Source organism: Festucalex cinctus, chromosome 15 (assembly GCF_051991245.1).
Source record: "Festucalex cinctus isolate MCC-2025b chromosome 15, RoL_Fcin_1.0, whole genome shotgun sequence".
Lineage (NCBI taxonomy): Eukaryota > Metazoa > Chordata > Actinopteri > Syngnathiformes > Syngnathidae > Festucalex > Festucalex cinctus.
Window position 1 is genome coordinate 9,355,350 of NC_135425.1, and position 21,844 is coordinate 9,377,193.

At 39.0% G+C, this 21,844-nt stretch overlaps 2 protein-coding genes across 2 annotated transcripts; both read left to right on the forward strand.

The window, feature by feature from the left end:
- Positions 1-201: 201 nt before the first annotated feature.
- LOC144002570 (sepiapterin reductase-like) lies at positions 202-6,945 on the forward strand. Its single transcript, XM_077497914.1, has 3 exons — positions 202-594; positions 5,790-6,080; positions 6,162-6,945. Exons 1-3 carry the CDS (start codon positions 303-305, stop codon positions 6,350-6,352), a joined length of 774 nt encoding a protein of 257 aa, XP_077354040.1. The 5' UTR covers positions 202-302; the 3' UTR covers positions 6,353-6,945.
- Positions 6,946-8,282: 1,337 nt separating this feature from the next.
- On the forward strand, positions 8,283-21,589 carry LOC144002569 (histone-lysine N-methyltransferase Smyd1-like). The gene is made up of 10 exons (XM_077497913.1): positions 8,283-8,500; positions 10,487-10,663; positions 12,350-12,563; positions 12,633-12,763; positions 12,884-12,922; positions 15,181-15,367; positions 15,442-15,534; positions 17,697-17,860; positions 19,732-19,900; positions 21,335-21,589. The coding sequence occupies exons 1-10, from the start codon at positions 8,364-8,366 to the stop codon at positions 21,407-21,409; spliced, it is 1,386 nt and encodes a 461-aa protein (XP_077354039.1). The 5' UTR covers positions 8,283-8,363; the 3' UTR covers positions 21,410-21,589.
- The last annotated feature ends 255 nt before the right edge of the window (positions 21,590-21,844 follow it).

Below are 21,844 nucleotides of genomic sequence, written 5' to 3' on the forward strand. Positions count from 1 at the left end.
ATGAATGAATTCTGTTGACCAGTGATATTTTCAAATACGTATCTTATAGTCTCCTTTAACATCCTTTCTATTGCGCAAATGTATATTAGTGACTCTTACTTGGGCGTAATCATAATACGTTTGTTTCTTCATGTGACATTGTAAAAATGATCTGTGTCAAGGTAGCGTGAAACCGAGAGATGGCGATAGGGCAACAAGTGATGGCGAGCCACGCCTATTAAATAAAAGAGGAAGTGCCACAAGCAAGCGTAGCAAGCTGACAGCCAGGAAAAATCATTTGGTTCCACTGCGGCACAGAGAGAATGGAGCAGCTTGGTCGAGTTCTGTGCATCATCACCGGAGCCTCCCGAGGTTTTGGCCGGACTGTTGCGAAGGAGATGGCCCGGCTGGTGAAGCCCAGGTCGGTGTTCGTCGTGGTAGCGCGATCCGGTGACGAGCTGCGGACTCTTCAGGCAGAGCTGGCCGAGTCCGAACTAGAAGTTCGGTGCTTGGCGGTGGATCTGTCCCTGACAGAAGCGCCGGAGATGGTCGTCCGGACCGCGAAAGAGGCTTTTTCACCGGACATAGAACACCTGATTTTGGTTAATAACGCAGGTAAGGTCATGCTGTTTTACAAATGTTTTTCTGGAATATCTGAATTAAAACTGCGGTGAAGCTACTCGCCTCTTTTTACGCAGTCAAGCAAGCTGCACTTTTAATTTCATGTTCGCCCTTTTCTAGGACGTAGTGCGCGCGAAGGGACGCTGGCACGAAAAACCACATCCGGTTTTCAAAATAATAGGTTTTCAAAAACAAGATTAATTTTAAAAGCAATTTAAAAGATATTATGATTAACAGTTTAAAATATATTTCACTATAACATAGCACCAATTCACGTTTCACTGGGTATGCACTCTTGTGGGGTGAATAGGTTCCATGACCAATACCCTTATACTAAGTTAATTTAAAATGAAGGAAAGGTTGAAATGGAGAGGAAAAAAAAAAAAAAAAAAGAGGTGCGTGTCATCGAGCAGATATGCCACTATGACCCAGTCGTAATTTGTGATTAATAGGACACATGACCAGGAGCTATTGCACAAAAATGCCCAGATTTACAGGTAAAAAAAATATTATTTAAAAATAAGTGGAGAGCTCAAATGAAAAAGAAATAAGAGGTGTGCATCATCCAGCCGACATGCCACTACGATGCAGCACTGTTTTGGGGTCAAATAGGTCATATGACCTGGAAGCTATTGAGCTAAGATGCTGATATTTACAGGAAAAAAATGTTAAAAATAAGTGGAGAGCCAAACTGAATAAGTAAGAGGTGTGCAACATCCAGCTGACATGTCACTATGAACCAGCACTGATTTGGGGTCAATAGGTCACATGACCTGGAAGCTATTGAGCTAAAACGCTAATATTTACAGACAAAAATTAATTAAAAATAAGTGGAGGTCTAAAATGGAAAAAATAAGAGGCCTGCATCATCCGGTCGAAAAGGTCAAAAGGTCACATGACCTGGACACTATTGAGCAAAAATGCTAATTTTTGCTGAAAAATGATTAAAAATAAGTAGAGGTCTAAATGAAAAAATAAATAAAATGAGAGTTGTGCATCATCCAGCTAACATGTCACCATGAGCCAGCCATGATTTGGGGTCAATAGGTCACATGACCTGGAAACTATTGAGCTAAATTGCTCATATTTACATTAAAAAAAATATTAAAAATAAGTAGAGATCTAAAATGGAAAAAATAAGAGGCGTGCATCATCGAGCCAACATGTCACTATGATGCAGCACTGATTTGGGGTTAATAGGTCACATGACCTGGAAACTATTTAGCTCAAATGCTAATATTTACAGAAAAATAAAATAAATAAATAAATAGAGATCTAAAATGGAAAAAATAAGAGGCCTGCATCATCCGGTCGACATGTCACTATGATGCAGCACTGATTTGGGGTTAATAGGTCACATGACCTGGAAGCTATTGAGCTAAGATGCTAATATTTACAAGAAAAAAAATATAAAAAATAAGTGGTGATCTAAAATGAATAAGTAAGAGGTGTGCATCATCCAGCTGACATGCCACTATGAACCAGCACTGATTTGGGGTCAATAGGTTACATAACCTGGAAGCTATAGAGCAAAAATGTAAATATTTACAGTAAAAAAAAAACGTATTAAAAATAAGTAAAGATCTAAAATGAATAAGTAAGAGGTGTCCATTTCTCATGTGCAGTTGAAAACTAACTTTTACACTTGCTGTCGATTTGAAGATAACATCACCTGTGCTGAGGAAGTCGGTAATGACCAATCATGGCTCACCTGTTTTCTGGGGTTGGTCAGCAAACAGAGCCATGATTGGTTGTTACCTACGTCCTCAGCACAGGTGATGTTATATTCAGTCGGCAGAAAGTAGAAAAATTAATTTTTGAAGGTATTTATTATATAGTAAAAATAATGAAGTTGTCTAATTCATTCTGGACAAAACATTAACTTTTTACTGCTGAAAATGGCTCAATGAGTCAAGTAAAACTTTCAGTGAAAGAGGGGCATCGAGTGGATGAAAGAAGCAACCTGTGTCATTAAAGAGTGAAACATTCACTCACTCTTGTTATCGTTCAGCAATAATAGTGAAATAAATATGATACTAATCAATGTATTATTTAAAGAAGACTATTTGTGTTAATTAAAAATAAAATAAAAAAATCAACACTCGCAAACATAAGTCATGGAAAATGCACACAAATTTTTTTTAAAAAAGACGTGAAAATCATGGATATATTTGTGGTCTCGAAAACATGTGAAAATCCCAATTTTTTTTTTGTGTGACTAATTTTGAGACAAATCTCTCCACATAGTGAATAGGCAAAAAGAGAGGGGGGGGCACCTTACCAAATAATACATGGACATCATTGCCTTGTAACTCTTTGATTTTGAAGTTGTTCCGGTCAGGATGTGACGGTGTAATGGCTGCAGGCGCTCCGCATACGCTTATCACGCACTGCGCGTAGGGCACCAGCTGCCTAAGGGCGCACCAAAAAACAAATCAAGCCCGTAAAAATAATCATATTAGTAATTATAATATCAGTGTTTAATATTTAAAATAAAAGCTAGTAAAGCATGTTAATAAATACAAAAAATAACGTAGCATTATTTACTCGACGAGCGGTATCGCTGGTCTACATTGGTGCCCCCCCCTCCCCTAGTACAGTAGTTTGTTCCTATTAGGGAAAGGGGGAGGGGGGCGGGGTGCACTTTTGCTCCAACGGGGCAAACAACTTGGGAAAGGGGGAGGGGGGGCGGGGTGCACTTTATGCTTCAATCGCAAATTTGGCAGACGTTTATTCTTGGATATCTGGACATGTCATCAAAAAGGCATCCAGAATTGGGGGCGGAAAAGAAAAAACAATGAGATAATGCTCGCGCGTCACTTGCAGGTATGACAATTTGTTTATTTTGTAGCAGCTACGTTTACATGACCACAGTTAGCAAAAAACAAACAAACAAAAAAACACTCCAAACCGCCGCAGTGGAATGGTTGTGACCAGCACGTTCATTATACAGTATGTTAAATGGAATGTGACGAGACAATATTGTTTCATATGGAACGGCCAAGAGCGGCATGTACTGGTGAAAGTGTAATTTGAAAATAATAATAATAATCATCTTAAGGCTAAGCAGATTTCCTCATTTCATATTCATAGGTTTAACATTATGTCCAGAATTTTTACATAGTGCCCTATCAGTCCTTCTATAAAAAGGTAGATTATTAAAATTTTCATGTACCTGTGTTTTAAATATAAGCTTGCACAATACCATAATCCTAATCAATTTAGAAAATGTTTGTACCATGGTTCAAAACTATATTTCATTGTAGAATCCCCGAATATTGTCTTATATTTCTGAATACAGGATCAATGCTGGGCGGCACGATAGTCGAGTGGTTAGCACGTCCACTTCCCAGTTCTGAGGTCTCCGGTTCGAGTCCAGGCTCGGACCTTCCTGGGTGGAGTTTGCATGTTCTCCCCATGCCCGCGTGGGTCTTCTCCGGGTACTCCGGTCTCCTCCCACATTCCAAAGACATGCATGGCAGGTTAATTGGGCGCTCCGAATTGTCCCTAGGTGTGCTTGTGAGTGTGGATGGTTGTTCGTCTCTGTGTGCCCTGCGATTGGTTGGCAACCAGTCCAGGGTGTCCCCCCGCTACTGCCCAGAGCCAGCTGAGATAGGCGCCAGCAGCCCCCCGCGACCCTTGTGAGGAATAAGCCGTCAAGAAAATGGATGGATGGAAGGATCAATGCTTCAATATGTTCAAGGAGCATTTCATACCCTAACATGAATGCGGAAATTGCACAAAAGCTGTCATATGATGACCTGATAGCCGATTTTGCAGCCCAGAAATGTAGACATGTGCCTCTACTAATTTGCTTGCACTTTGTTTATTTCCAGATGTTTATTTGTTAATAGTAGTGGCATTGAGTTTTATTTTAATTCATTTAGCTTTATTTATTTGAGTATTTGGTGTCTTATTATTAAGACTTATTATTTATCACTTATTTTTGTGAACATTTTTAAAACTTCAATATTGACACTTACAAGTCGGGCTGGGTATCGATTCAGATTTCCAGAATCGATTTCATTCGATTCACAAAGGCCCGATTCAATTCATGATTCACAACGATTTTCGATTCACTTGAGGAATTCATGCAGCACATATTTTAGACAGTCAAAAGTAACAATGCTGCAAAGAGTAGAAACTTCATGCTCTAATTTAATGCATTAGTAAGAATATGAATTAGCATGAATTAACATTAGGAATTGAATCCATTGCAGTTACATTAATCTGTTTCATTTAACATGGCCTGATAAAAACAATAAATAATAATTTAAATAAATTACAACCACAGCACAGGCTGTGTAAATAAATTGACAAAAATGGGGGGGTCGATACATCGATACATGGTTTTATGTATCGATATTGGGATATGAAAAGGTGTATCGATATGATAAAGATATATCGATATTTCAAACCCAGCCCTACTTACAAGTTATTTTGTTAAATAAAGCAAAACTGACAAATACTCAGATCAATTCATTTCTACCAGGGGAGGGGTGATGGGGTTTGCGGATGGAGTGTTGGGGGGGGGGGGCACCACAAAACATTTATGCTTAGGGCACCAAAATAGCTAGCGCCGGCCCTGAATGGCTGACTTGACTCATCTATTAGACTGTGTTTGGAGCGTTTATATTGCTGTCTCAAACTGTTGCAACTGACATCAACAACATATCATCTTCCTGAAATCATCTTCAGTAGCCAATTTAAATTTAAAAAGAAAAAAAAAGACTTAGTTAAGCTGACATGTACGGGCCCACCTGTTGCCAGCATTTAGTGTTGGCTCCAACATTAGTGGCTAGCAGCGCTTGGCTAACGCAAGCCATCAAATTACTTTTCAAAGGCAGTTTAATAGATGTAAATGACTTCGCACACGTTGATGCTGACAGCCTGGCACAGTTGCCGTTCCTGCTGATCACTTTACTTCTTTTCTTTTGCAACACTGTGCCTCTGATGTGTTAGAGACATAAATCTTGTGGGGAATGATTTGTCTAAAATATCATTTATATTACTACAAAAATATAATTTTGTATTTTTATCCGAATACCTGATTATTCGACAGAAAAAGTCCATGTGACCCAAAACAGGACATGCAATAAGGGAGAATTTATTGATTTATTTATTTTCTTTAATAATTAGTTGCTAAGTTCAATATTCAGTGTAGCAACGTCCTCCCTCTGTCTTCTCAGCCTCACTGGGCGACGTGTCCCGTTTCACCAAAAGCTTCACCAGCATGGCCGAGGTGAACGCCTACCTATCTTCCAACGTCAGCTCTGCTTTGTGCCTTACTGCCAGCGTGCTGCAGGCCTTTCCAAAGCAGTCAGGTCTGCGCCGCTGCGTGATCAACATCTCCTCGCTGTGCGCCCTGAAGCCATTCTGCTCCTGGGTGCTGTACTGTACTGGCAAGGCGGCCCGAGATATGATGTTCAAGGTTCTGGCAGAAGAGGAGCCAGACCTGCGTGTGCTCAACTATGCTCCAGGTGGGGTTTTCTTTAAATGTATGTACTGTATATGTATTTATTTATATGTATTTTCTCTATTTTCTTTTTTGCATTTACCAGGTCCTTTGGACACAGACATGCAGGTAATAGCCAGGACCCAAACGGGGGAATTGAGCTTAAGGAAGGCGTTTTCAGACATGTTAGACGAAGGCCAGCTGATCAAATGTGAGGCCTCGTGTGCTAAGATGATGAAGCTGCTGCTGGAAGACAAATACACATCAGGAGATCACGTTGACTTCTACGACGTGTAGACCCGAGGAAATTCAGAGTTTTGGAAAACATACGTTATATTGTTCCATTTCCCCATCTATACAATTGAAGTTGCATTTATTTTTGATGAAACCAAGGGTACATAATTGCAAAGTTACTTCTAAACCTACTGTAGTAGGTTGCTTAAACTTTTTAAGCAATAATCTTTTTTTTTATTTTTTTTTTATTTTTTTTTTTTTTAAATGCTGACATGCTGAATACATTCCATGGCCTTAATAATATTTTGTGGCCTTAATTAAACCTGTCATGGTAATTGCACTTTGAAAGTAGACCACACAGCATTTGGTTGAAGATAAATATTGATTAAAATGTCATCTTAAAAGCTCCTATTTAGTTTGTTATGAATCAGCTTATACCTTAAGACATGTACTATCACATCTTTGTACTTTAAACTTAAGTGAAAAGTGGACCAAAGTCTTCATGTCTGAGATTTTCCTTTCATGTTGTTGGACTGCATGTCTCACAAATGATGTCATTCCATTGTACAAATCAGGAAATATGAAGAAATTGTTTTTCGTGACTATTGTATTACTGTTTGTTACATTCCAAAATCAATAAAATTACAGTAATCATATTTTTTCATATTGATCTCTTGTGCACTGCATCCAGCCTCGTTTCACACAGCTTGACATTCCGATATTGATTGAAACTAGTTTAGAATTTTTCCAGCCACTTACCACTTGTCGTCGCATCAAACTCCCAATTTCCTGAGTTGGACTCAAAGCTCTTTATATGTACACAAAAGAGTTCAAAAGATTGTTGAACAATCTGTCTGTGTTAGTGAGCACATCTACTTCGCCATGATCCACCTCAGGTGCGGCATGTCAAGATGCTGATTAGGTAGCACACGCTGCAGTTCTGAAATTTAACATAAACAGACTAATAAACTTTGTGTTACATATTTGTCAGACGAATATAATAGAAGCAATAATGAGTTGTGTAAAACAATCTAATAAAATATTTACATAAGTTTATGAGTGAAGTCATTAAACTGAACAGCAAATAAACTTGGTGTTCCACAAAGTATGTACAAGAAATAAAACTGTCATGACTCGAGTATGCAGGAGTAATGTTTGGGTCTTGTCTCATGTCTGGGGTCACGCCTGGGTTAGGTTTGAGTTAATGACCTGGTAATCTAGTTTCAACTAGTTTTAGGCTGTGTGATGTTATATGATGTTTGGAACTCTCTGTAAGAACTATGTTATGTCAGGAATCTTTAATCGTGTTACTGAAGAATCTTTTAAGCTATATATTTGTTGATGTCAGGGACAATCTGTAATTACTGGGTTAAACAGCCAATCAGAGTTTTCTATGTCAGTACTGGTAGTCACATGTCTAGCCACAACCAATGAGATTGATTGACTGTCTATATAAGGGTCTGAGAAATGTGTGTGTTTGCCAGATTATTGCTCACTGTTTCGCTGTGCTTCTCCGCTGCGCAAGGTGTGTCGTGATTCTCGATGCATTTTCGTTTTTATAGTTTAGTCAAGTTATGTGAATAAATAGTTAAAACCTTATTTGTGTCTGCCTCTTGGGATCCAACCCTTCAGCACACAACAGAACAACAAAATCAATACAATTAATTATAAAACATAATCATGCTTTTCTTGCCCATTGGTTGGTTATCACACTTGAAATCGAAACAAGTGGGAGTGTCTCTCGCTTTTCATGTGCCTGTAATGAAAGGCGACAGCTGGCGCGGACAAAAATAAATAAGGGGGAGGCAACCCAACAAGGGAACGACTCCCACCTTTGGCACCTCAGACCCTCTCACCTCCCTCTTCTGCTCTTCTGTCCCACACTTGGGACATGGTGCCCCCCTTAGAGAAGGTGAATGTATTTTTGGCTATGGCAGGGGTCGGGCCAAGGAGCCAGCACCCCTTAACGTGTCTGAGAATTCTGTGAGAACCGAGCACTTCCCTGTAGCTTTTCTAGGCCGTCCCACCTTCTGCTACCGTCCTCTTGTCTGCCTTTTTGTTGTGTTCACGGACAATGACGGTGGGAAATATGGATAGCGTTGAGCTGTTTGATGCTGGGCAGAAAGGTCGCGGCCTAAGAGCCAGCAGAGACCTCAGCACCGGGGAGGTGGTCTTTGCAGAGGCCAGCTTTGCCGCTGTGGTCTTTAACAGGTAGGAGGATCCGTTTGTCTGTTTAGACAGACTAAAGCAACAAGAGTTTCTTGATGTGTATGTTGTTAGTGTTTTGACTGCAGGTGCCTCCACCAACCTTGTCTGGGATATGAGCTCATTTCTAAATTTCCCAACTGTCATGACATCAGCAAAACAAGATACAGTAGCTGACAAGGTGTCATTTCAGCCTGCACATGACTTTGTTTTGGACTTGCTCCTAATTGTTCATTGAAAACAATTACTTTTATGTTTGTTAAAAACATAAAAAAACACATTTTTGTAGTTGATCAGTCAATGTTGCAGTGTCAATTTAAAAGTACCATCTGACTTTCAAAATATAATTTTGAAATATTTTTTGTAAAGCTGTCAAACGATTAAATTTTTAATCAGATTAATCACATCTTAGAATTGTGATTAATCATCATTAATCACCGACTTAAAAATGTTTTCTTTCCCCAACATATTTTGCCCGCTAAAATTGAAGCGCACCTGTTATGTGTTATTTTTTTCGACATTTAAAGTTATGAGGATGTCTTCAAAAATTTATATCCACTGCACACTCTCATCCTGCTTTTTCGAATCAGTCAATTATTTGCATAATTTAAAATGGGAAAAAATGACCTACGTCATATGTAAACATTTATTAAATGCTTTACTTTAATGCATGTAGTTACGTTTATTGCTCAAACTCCAACAGCTACCTTTAACGTAACCATCCGCTGTCGGCTAAAAAGGATAATCTGCGGTCAAAATTAATAGTGTGATTAATCTGTGGTAATACAATGATTAATGCGATAATCTTTTGTGATTAATTAATTAGTTAACGCTTTAACTTTGACAGCACTAATTTTTAATTTCATATTATTAGGCATATGAGTGAGCGACACATATAAGACACTTGTAAACCATTGTGTTATATTAATACCATGCCACAAGTATTCACACAGTGCAATAAATTCACTGTAAAACTATCTTCTGACTTCAAAAATATATATATTTTTTTATTCCATATAATTAACTTGGGCGGCACGGTGGACGAGTGGTTAGCACGTCCGCCTCCCAGTTCTGAGGACTCCGGTTTGAGTCCAGGCTCCGGCCTTCCTGGGTGGAGTTTGCATGTTCTCCCCGTGCCTGTGTAGGTCTTCTCCGGGTACTCCGGTCTCTTCCCACATTCCAAAGACGTGTGGCAGGTTGATTGGGCGCTCCGAATTGTCCCTAGGTATGCTTGTGAGTGTGGGTGGTTGTTTGTCTCTGTGTGCCCTGCGATTGGCTGGCAACCAGTCCAGGGTGTCCCCCGCCTACTGCCCAGAGCCAGCTGAGATAGGCGCCAGCACCCCCCGTGACCCTTGTGAGGAATAAGCGGTCAAGAAAATGGATGGATGGATATAATTAACTCATTTGATCCAAAAAAATATACATTCTTTTTTAAATGTTTTAAGTGTCACAAAGACGTATTTATACGTTTTTTTTCTCATTTTTTTTTTTTTATGCTAGATCATCCAGAAGGCTTTGATGCAGCGTCTCTACTGCAGTGAAAGGGGGAAAAAGTGATAGTAATGACAAAATCTGCCTGCTGGTGGCAGCAGAGTATAAGAGATCAATCAGGACCATGTTGAAAGCAAGCTGTTGCACCACAAATTTGTGAATAATGATGAAACTTAGCTATATTCTAATGCTAATTGCTGCAAAACGGAAACAAATAGAAATGTACGTTTTTTTTCCCTGATGAAAGAAGAGACTAAATCTTTCTTTTGGCAGGTTCCATGTTTTTATCGCAACAGAACACAATATTCTGGACCTTGCAGAATCAGTCAAAATCAAGTAAAACAGTCGGGAGCGAAAGGGGTTGCTTCAATGTAAATGGCTGGGAGTGAATGAGTTAAAATATGATTGCACTAAATAAAGACGTTCCCACGGCTAATTTTATGTTTTTGGTGTAATGTGTCATAAAACATTTACCGACTTCATTATTCTACACTCGCTCAGCCTGTTCATGGAGGTGTGCCACAGCTGCTTCCGTCAGCAGGCCAACCTACACCGCTGTGCCCAATGCCAATTTGCCTTCTACTGTAACCGGACCTGCCAGACTGCATGCTGGGATGAACATAAGATGGAGTGTGCAGCCATCAAGAAAGCTGGCAAACCACCCAATGAAAATGTTCGGTAAGAAAGATCCAGTCCACTTTTAAGATGCGTGAAAATGCGACTGATTGTATGGAGCCACAACACTGAAAATAAGATTTGGTATTGAAGAAAAATGTAATTGTGTGAAAAACTGAATGGACATTTTTTTTTTTTTTTTTTTTTAAATTACATGTTTTATATTCCTTGCACTGTACCACCTCCTGGTCTCACTTGAGTCGTGGGATTCCTGTACTGCCTCGGATTATGCTTGCCTTTGGGTTTCCCTCCTTCTTATGTGTTTATTTATGTTTGGATGTTTATGTTTATATTTGTTATTTATTTTATGTTTATTTTATGTTTATTTTATTTATTTATTTATTTATTTATTTATTTATTTATTTATTTATTTATTTATGTGTTTGTTCAGTATGTATGTATGTATGTATGTATGTATGTATGTAAGGATTTGTCTATTTTGTTTTATAGTTGTTTACATTTTATGATCTGGATTTTCTTTATTAATGGGTTTGTCAAAGCACCTTGTAAACACTTGTTTTTAAAGGTGCTATACAAATTAAGTTCATTATTATTATTATTATTATTATTATTATTATTATTATTATTATTATTATTATTATTATTATCATTATTATTTGATATTATTATTATTATTATTCAGTCGACAGCAAGTGGAAAAATTAGTTTTTTAAAATATTAGTTATACATGAAAAATAATGAAGTTATCGAATTAATTCTGGACAAAATATTAACGTTGTACTTCTGAAAATAGCTCAATGAGCTCAAGTGTCCCTTAAATATTATTTTTTTCCTTGTAGTATGACACGACTAAACTAGGGCTGACCCAAACGTGCAACTGCAAAAACAGATGCCAAAAATCTCAAATGATCAATTGTTTAAAAACAAAAAAACAAATGTTGCAACAGAAAATCACTAAAAGAAGACTGCTGGGACAAACAATGGTTTTTCGTTTTTATTGTTTTATGGCCAATATTCATTTTTAATCTGAATGGATTTTGGATAATGGATTGGATCAATTCTTGATAATGGGTTGTTGAAAACCAAAAACGGATTCTGAAATCAGATGACATCATGTGATCCACTTTGTGTTGTTGAAATATTTGAGCAGGATTGTGGCAACTTCACTACATTCAAGATTTCAAATCGGCAGTGCAGAAAATGTACAACATGAATTGACTATGATTTTGTTATTACTTTGGTTCATAATGTGTCATAAAATCAGCGAAAATGTTAAACGTGTTTGCTAGTACGTTCAAACACAAAATTTACCAGTGAAAAATGTTTACTCCACACTGCCAAATTTGAAATCAGATATCAGTCCAAAACTACTCCTTAAAAGTAAATAATTCACATTTGGTTTCTAATGTTATTAAAAAGCTTTGACCCCTGATCCCTATGTCTGCCATCTTGTTTTGGATGTTGTTCAAATTGAGTAGTGTTCAAAGACGATTCAAAGTCACTCCAGGGACAGTGCACCAGAATTACAATAATGTTGTTTACTGTTTGGCTTGTCATGATGCAGATTGGAGCCAGTTTGTGCATCATGTGCTGCAACATTATGATCTCTCTTGAAGATGACTCTAGGCTCTCCTTTGTCTAAACTTGGACCAAATGCTGGAATGAAACAAGCCCTTTTCTTTTTAAAGAATGTATAATTCTCTCCCTCTGCTTTTATTTCCCCTGCAGTCTTGCTGCTCGTGTGCTGTGGCGCCTTCACAAGGATACAGGCATCGCGTCAGACAGTCAGTTGATCTCAGTGGAACAGCTGGACGACCACGTGTCTGACCTGCCCGAGAAGAACCTTCAACAGCTCGAGACCGACGTTCATAGTTTCCTTCAATATTGGTCCTATGGAAGGAAACAGCACTCAGTCGACTACATCTCACACATCTTTGGCATTGTAACGTTGAACAATCAGATCGCTTTTAGCTCTCATTCATCTTGACATGCATCCTCTTTGTCCATGTAGATTATGTGTAATGGATTCACAATGAGGGACCAGAAGGGGCTGCAAGCTGTCGGTGTGGGGCTTTTCCCCAACCTGAGTCTGGTCAACCATGACTGCTCGCCCAACTGCTCTGTTGCCCTCAACCATGGCAAGTATGTATCACATAGCTGAGAGAATTATGTAGCTGTTATAGATTATTGCTCATATTATATTAATAACGGGTTGCTTGGTGCATCCTATATAAATTTTCCATTTTCCATTTTCTTTTGCAGCCAAACTGCTGTTAGCTCTGCTCTCCATTCTCAGAGGAGGTATGTGTTTATCAAAAGAAATGCTACAATTAAATCACTGAAAATGTATGTTTTTAAAAGGGTAGTCAACCCAAAATTGTCTACAATAATGTGTTCTATGCAGCCATACTAGTGTATACATGCTATTCTGATGAACATTGTATCTGTGGAACTGTGATGTCATTTTAAGCCGACAGCATGGCAAAATGGCCGCCCACACAGATGAATAAAAACAGGTGGATTTAGTTGCTTAAGTCATATTCCACGAACACAATATTAATCAGAATGCCGTGTTTAGACTAGTGGAGGCACATACAACATATTATTGTAAAGAACATACTTGGGTTAACTTCCACTATAAATACATGGAAAGAATGATATCAAGTGGTCAGATCTGGATTAAAAAAAAAAAAGTACAAAAAAACAAACGGTTGGAGTGTCTGAGGGTGGAAGAGTAGAATAGTTTGATTTCAATCTCCCATCATGAGCCAAGTGGTGGCCCTGCCAGAACCAGCACTGTCCCTGATTTAAAAACAACAAAATTCACACTTACATATGTAGGACTACCTATGGATGAAATGTGTATAGTCTCAGTGGCCAAAATGCATACAAGTACATGAAATCAGAAAATAGTCAACACTCTCAACTCCATCCAATAGTGATTTAAAACAATACAGTACTTAACAAAATTCACAATTACATTTCGGCATACCAATGGACAGATCCGTATTTAGCCCATTTTTGGGGGTGCTTCAGTAACCCCCCCCCCCGCCCCAAACAAAAAAAACATGTAAAAAATGTAAAAAGGCAGACACAAACAGTTCTAAAGTCAATTTGTTTTTTTAATGTTTTATGAATGTATTCACCCACACACAAAATTGTACATGCATTATTATTATTATTATTATTATTATTATTATTATTATTATGTAGATTCAATCACATTTCTTTTTTATGTGTATTTTAATGTACATAGTACAGTACAGACAAGTATAGTCATAAAACAAATATTCTGTATTAAGTTCATTTCCATTAATATATTTTATTTGTTATGTGTTTCATTTATAAGAAAATTTCAAAAATAAGTCTATGGTCCACTATAAACTGTGGTGAGCTGATTTACTCCAGAAACATGCATACTGTTACTGCGTATGTTGAGAAACTATTGTATCAAAAAGAGTACCCTTACCAAAAAATTAGGGTTGGGATATGTTCATATTTTAAGTCCTTTCTCCTATGCATAACTTTTATTACATTCTGTTTACTCACTGACTTCCCATGCAATTTCTGGGAAGTACCCCCAGACCATTTGTAGCAGCCAAGCACCTTGAAACATCTTTATAGCACCCCTAAACCTCTTACCTAGAATCACCTCTGCCAATGGATGAAGTAGAGAAGCCTGTAGTCATAAGTAGCCAAAATGCATGCAAGTGCAGTATTTGTGTCAATGGGCGATCAAGGCAGCCGCTTAAAAATACCCACACTCTCGACTCCCCAGTATCTGAGGTAGATAATGTGATTTAAAACAATACTTAACAAAATTCATCCATCCATCCATTTTCTGAACCTCTTGCTCCTCACAAGGGTTGCGGGGGGTGCTGTAGCCTATCCCAGCCGGCGTTGGGCACACCCTGAACTGGTTGCCAACCAATTGCAGGGCACACAGAGACGGACAATGTGGGAGGAGACCGGAGTACCCGGAGAAGACCCACGCAGGCAGGGGGAGAACATGCAAACTCCACCCAGGAAGGCGAGAGCCTGGACTCGAACTTGTATCCTCAGTATTGGGAGGCGGACGTGCTAACCGTGCCGCCCTAACCAAATTTTTGGGATGGCTCCCTCTGGGAAATTTAATGTGCAAATAATGTTGATTCCATCAAATTTATTTATGAAATCTGTACTGGTCACTGTAATTCAAAACTGAAAAAGAGATACAGATAATGCATTTCTTCAACAAAAGTGGTGGAGTGTTTGTCCGGCCCTTCTTGGTCCATGGAGAATTACGTCATTCTCAGATGGAAGCATTCTTGAACAGGGAAGAATTCCCATTCTGACTATAAAAATTGAGACAAGTGAAGTATTTGAACCACCAAATCCACACTTTTGTTGATACTCACCAAAGTAACGGGAAAATGAAACCTCTCACCCTCGGCAGAGGTAACAAACACACAATGAAAACAAAACCTCCACAGTGGCGATAAACATATAGCCGATATGTACATTCTTTGCTTTTATCATTTTTGACATAATAAATACAGAAGTTTGGTGTCCCCTGTCAGGATCGAGCTGCGAGCTTTAGGAAAAATCCCCGAGGGTCAGGAGTTGACTGTCAGCTACGTCGACTTCCTAAACCTGTCAGGTGACCGCAGGAAGCAGCTGATGGAACGTTACCACTTTGAGTGCATGTGTCAACACTGTAGCCAGCGCCTCAAGGATGACCTGATGATGGCTGCTGCAGAGGGCAAAGTGAGAAGTTGGATTGAGCACACAGGAAGAATCACACATAATACTGGTTCCTCATGCTTGTGTGTTCCTCATAGCCGTCTGCTGAGAAGCTGAAAGAAGTGACTGACTTCAGTAAAAGGTGTCTGGAAAAGATTGAGAAGTACCGTGCTGAGAAAGACTTCCATGAGGTGTGTTTTCCTGTCTTTTGTATCGTCTTGTCTGTGAACACAAATGTACGAATCATCACCACAACATAAGTTTAAAGTCTTCAGTTTGGAAAATAATTCAATAGCAGCTGGGCTCAAGTGGTGGATGCTGTTACTAAGAGGACAGCACAGGTGAATGCAATCGAGTGGCAAATTAGTTCTACTCACAGAAGTTAGTTGTTCTAATGCTGCATTCAAGGATGGTCGGATATTTCTGAGTTGTTTTTTCCCCAGTTCTGACCTGAAAGCGTTTGAAGTGAAAGTAAACAACCAAAATGATGGATAGTGATAAATGTTTTTTTATTTTGGTCCTCAAAACTCATTTTGACCTCCAGCAAACTTGCCTTCTCGCAATTTTGCTTCATGTATTGTTTTTATCTTATTTCATAATCATTCCATACAGTTCAGTAGTTCACTGTATAATTTCATGCAGGGAGAAAGCAGCATACTGTCACGTACGTTGTGTTACGTGGCATTATGTCGAATATTTATGAATGACGAAAGCTATCTAGTTTTATGCTCGAGTAAATTGTGTTTTACCATTCACGGTCTGTTGTCGTCATTGTAGAGTGACGTCACTTGTCGTCCGTCGGTCAAGTCGGTGTCCTTTTTTTTCCACCTGATTTTGCAAGTAGAATTTCCGAGTTCAAGGGGGCGTTTTCGTACACACTTCCTGATTTGAACTCGGAAAAGTCCGACTTCCGACCATCCTCGAATGCAGCATAAGCCCCCATGAAATGCTATACGTATGACACGGTGAGAAGAGGCACAATGTCACTGGCTGAGGAAAGCAGGTGGGCTGGAGGAAACTTAAACGCAGGAGTAGGGAACCCTGGTCTTAAAGGCCCCGTTCACACAAAAGTCCGTTTCAGTGTATCCACACAAGTTTCTTACCGTTGAGGCAGTTTGTCCACACGGGCCGGCGGCTCGGTTTCGGAGCTTGAAACCCATCACTTGGAAACTGGACTCCAGAGTGAAAAGATTTCAAAACGATCCAATGTGGACCGATAGCTACTTCTGCCGTGATTGCACATGAACCACCATTCTGTCAACAACAATGGCTGATAGCTGATAGCTTTCACCACAAAATGTGTTGCGTAATGTTGTACTTGAATCACCCGGCATTGTCACTCCTCCTGTGTTATGTTTGTTCACTGATCTATATATTACGGGTTAGCCAATAGCCCATACAAGCCCATGCAATCTGTTGAAGTGACAGGGCAGCCATTTTACTCCTCCCATCTCACAAGTAGGCTACTGTTTAAACTACTTTGAAGACCCCTTTTCTTTTATCGCACAGTTGCTAGACCCCTGTTGTTTCCACTAAGTACTGTCTCAAATGTTCTGTAATTTCGATACTGTAAAGGTATACGATTGTATGCCGAGAAACATTTCTTGGGAGGCGTAATATGGCGGCCTCGCGGCTTCAAAGCCGGCTATTCAGGGGTTCTGTTGTGTGTTGAAAGGTTTGGATCCCAAAGGCACGGACACAAATAAGATTTCATCTATTTATTCACATCGAGAGGCACAGAAACTCAGAGACGCTGTACACAGGAACAGGTGGACAATAATCCGTCAAAATACACACAATTCTCAGACTCTTATATAGACAGTCAATCAATCTCATTAGTTGTGGCTAGACATGTGAGTACCAGTACTGACATAGAATTCTCTGAATGGCTGTTCACCGAGTAATTACAGATAGTTCTTGACATCAACAAACATCATATAGCACAAAAGATTCCTGACATCACATAGTCCAGACATCATATAGCCTAAACTAATTGAAACTGGATGCAGTTGCATCAATACCTAAAACAGACACGTTCGTGAACTCTGGCGCACGGTCATGAACTCTACTCAGACTTAACCCAGGCGTGACCCCAGACATGAGACCACACCCAAACATTACTCCTGCATGACTCGAGTCATGACAGGTTCGTCTTTGCGTCCGTGTAAACAGGGCCCAAGAGCCACTGTCCTGCCCGTTTTCAATGTCATCCTCGTCCAACGCAGCTGACTCAAACGATCAGCTCATCAACAAGCTTTGTTTGGAGGGAGATTTGGAAAACAAGACAGTGGTTCTCCTCGAGGATGAACATGAGAGCCTCACTTATTTTCTAACTGGCCTCTTGTGCTCTTAGGTGGTGAAGCTGTGTGCTGAGTGTTTGGAGAAGCAGGAGAATGTCCTGGCTGACACTCACTTGTACAAACTGCGTGTGCTCAGTGTAGCCAGCGAGGTGCTTTCATACCAGCGCTTGTTTTCTGAGGCTGCAGTGTACGCTCAGAGGATGGTGGATGGATACATGTAAGGCATGCCTCACTACATACCAGAATAACACAGTCCACTCACTCACTGTTTTCTCCCCTTGTTCTGAATACCACAGACAACACAAACCTATTCTATACTATACAGTACACAAACAAATACAAACATTTTAAAACCATGTTTTATTTCTATAATTTACATATAGCAGTCATGTTAATTTCGTTAACGAAGAAGAAACAAAAAATATTTTCGTCAACACACAATTTTCATTGTACGAAAACTAGACTAGACTAGACTAAAACCCTCATTAATAAAAAATAAAAATAAAAATGAAAAAAATGAAAAAAATAATGAGTCTTAATCAGTAAGTATTTTCAGCGACTAATGAAGATGAGATGAAAATGTACTTCATCTAAAAAAAAAGTGGACTAAAATCTATGGACATTTTAATTCATGAACAAAGATGAGATGATAATTGTATGATTTTGTAAAATCCTGTCTTTGCTAATCTGTTACTATGAGACACATGTGTGAGTGCAACATGTGTGAGTGCAACATGCACAAACACATGGGACAAACTGTGGTTGGATTCATGGTGAAAGGTTTATAAAAAATAAAAAAAATAATAAAAAAAAAATAAAAAAATAAAAAATAATAAGAATAAATTATAGTTATACTGTAACATTAATGCCAACGGCAATAACGTTCCAACAATAATGTTAATCCGACTGCTAACTAATGTTGGCTAATTTACGACCTCATAGCATGAAGCCATAGTAACCACTTGTTGATACTGCAAGCATTTGTGAGAAGTAGTTTTTCCATCAAAAAGATGGTAGAACATTTTATGTGAATAGTTTTATATCAGAAATGTTTGACAGTATCTACTGCCATAAAAAAAAAATATACAGGGGTAAAATTAGGGATGTTCGATACCACTTTTTTTTCAGACCGATACCGATACTCAGACCCTCAGTACTCACCGATACCAACTGCCGATACCAGTAGTACGTTTTGACAAATAAAAAAAATCACTAAAAGATATTTTCAAACAAATATATTTCCTTTAATTTTGACAAAAAAAAACAAAAAAAACAGTCACTCTTCAATAATCTTAACGCTCAAAATAAAACACAAAAATGCTCTTTTAGTTTAAGATTCACAAAGTATTTCCAAACCGGTGAAGTTTTGGTGAAAAACTGCTGCAAGCTAGCGGAAGCTACATGCAAGGAGGACTCACTTAACGTCTTCCCCCTATGCCATCGTTCGCTTGTACTCGTCTGCGTCACGAGTACTCGAGTACTTGAACAAAGGCTGGTATCGGCCTAATACTGATACCTGGTATTGGTACTCGCCCATCCCTAGGTAAAATGATTGTCCAGACTAAAACGAGACTAAAACGTTCACATTTTTAGTTGACTAAAACTCGACGCATAAAATCAGGTTTTCTTGGACTAAAAACTAACATGCTCGGTTTTTAGTCGACTAAAAGTAGACTAAATAATTACTGGTTGAAGTTGACTGAATATGATAAAAACTAACAAGCATGATTGATACTGGACTAAAACAGACTAAATTTTAAAATGGTGGATAAAATTAACACTATAGCACAGTGACCAAGTGCTTATCTTGTCTGCCCTTCAGTTCTGAGGATTCTCACCTTTGACCCCTGTGTGGAGTGTGAATGTTCTCCTTGCGTGGGTACTATGGCTTCCTTCCACATTCCAAAAAAATGCATGTTTGATTAACTGAAGACTCGAAATCATCCATTGGTGTGAATGCGAGTGGGATTGGTGGTTTTTCTATATGCTTGTGATCAGTGCAGAGTGTTAAACAGAACATGCATATTACAAATGAATATACGGCGTTACAACCTGAGAAAATCTAACCCCCACTGCCCTCTTCAACAGGAAGTTATATCCCCACAACAACGCCCAGCTGGGCTTGGCCATCATGCGTGCAGGTGTCATACATTGGCAGTCGGGGCAGACTGAGCTGGGCCACAGCATGATCTGTAAAGCTTACGGCATTCTCATGGTCACCCACGGACCTAACCATGCTATCACCAAAGACTTGGAGGTACAGTGATAAAATGAAGAAGATATAGTGGATTTTTGCACTAGAATGTGGTGGATTTATTGTCCCAGATTAGTTGTTTAAGTTCTGTCATACTATTTTTTAATGTGGGTGTGTAGAGTGCTGTGGACAGGTGAAAAATATGTGAGAGTCTGAGGTTGTATTTTCTAACAAAGTCTTGGTTTAGCACAAAAAAAAAAAAAACACTGCATATTCACAGAACACCACCATATTCACTTTGAGGCATGATAGTGGGAATATCCTGCTTTTGGGCTGATTTTTTATTTATTTATTTTTTTATTTTTTTATGTAACAAAGGCTTTAGTCACAGTGTGGAAAGACAGAGTTTAAAATAGCAGGCCATTTTTGCCCCGAACCTCCAAATGATATGAAATAAATCAATAAAGATGTGGATACTAGTGTTGTTCCGATACCGATACCGATACCCAGCTTTGCAGTATCGGCCGATACCGATACCATACCGATACTTACGTGTTTTTTTTTCCTCAACATGAAAAAGCTGTCCTGCCATTGGTTTAGAGCATTCAAGGGCCAATAGGATATCTTAGATCGGCATGCAGTGAACATGTCACATATCAGTGAATGTCGTGCATGAGCAAGACACAAGATGCTGCATCCAAAATCCTATATTAGCGTTGGAATTAATGGTATCGGCATGTTACTTGTGAGTAGTCACCGATACCGATACCACTGTTTTAATGCAGTACCGGCACCTCTGCCGATACCAGTATCGGTATCGGAACAACACTAGTGGATACATCATAATGTGTAGGAAGAAACTTATTTCAATTGGGGGGCACTGGGGGGTGGGGTTGTGGGCGGGGGGATACTTACCATCAATCAAATAGTCAATGTTTGGTTATGTAAATTACATGGACAGAACTGGACTGGTGGACTGTCACTGTTGTTTTCAGGGTCACATGATATTTTTTCAGAAAAAAAAGAAAAAAATCACCCCTTTTTCTTTGTGATATGACAACTATTCTTCTGCCATTACATTCTTTATTTTTATTATTATTTTATTTTGACAATGTTATTCATGTATCTTTTGAGTTTTTATCACATATTTTTTCCCCTTTCTTCGTGGCCCTAACAGAGGTACTAACAGGGATTTGGTGGGCTGTACAAAAAGCACTAACTATACTACAAATTGGAGGGGGAAAACAAACAAAACACTGCACTCATGTTAGTCATGGGTTCTTACTTCTTAGAATTGCAATCATCCCATTTCATCTCCCCTAAAGCACCCCAATGTTGGGGGGGAAAGAAAAAAAAAACAGACGAATCTTTTCATGCAATCTATACTACTTTTGTACAATTGATTTTCTGTGGTCTCATTAACATCAGAAAATCCTGAGTTTGGTAAGTAGCTGTGATTGTTTGTCATTAATGGAGCATCCCTCTGCCTACATTTAGTCCATGCGCATGCAGACTGAGATGGAGTTGAAGAAGAAGAAAGAAGAAGAGGAGGAGGAGGAGATGTCACCCTGAGCTACAATGACTTCAAGAAGCAGCTTTTCTGTGACTACAGTTAGCCTAACAGGGTCACCGAAAGTAAAAAGTTGGCTGCTCAAGGGCAGCCGCAGTAAGACTGATTGTTCAAAGCAACTTGAACACATGTGACATGTGATGTGTATGTACAGTAACTATAATAAAACCGAAGGTACAACATTTGTGATGATCACTTCTTCACCATCAACAATTACTGTAATTCTGGGCTATTGAGTCAAAAATCATCGTAATATGTGCATTCATATGTCATCCAACCAAAATGTCCTTTAGATGTCGACAGGGCAAGCTTTTTCAACTTTAGCTACATGACCACTGACTTAGGCCAGCCACCAATAACAAAACACACATGATCCCGGGATCATGACAACAGTGCATGCCATTTGCGGCACAACATGCGCGGCTGATCACGCAGAG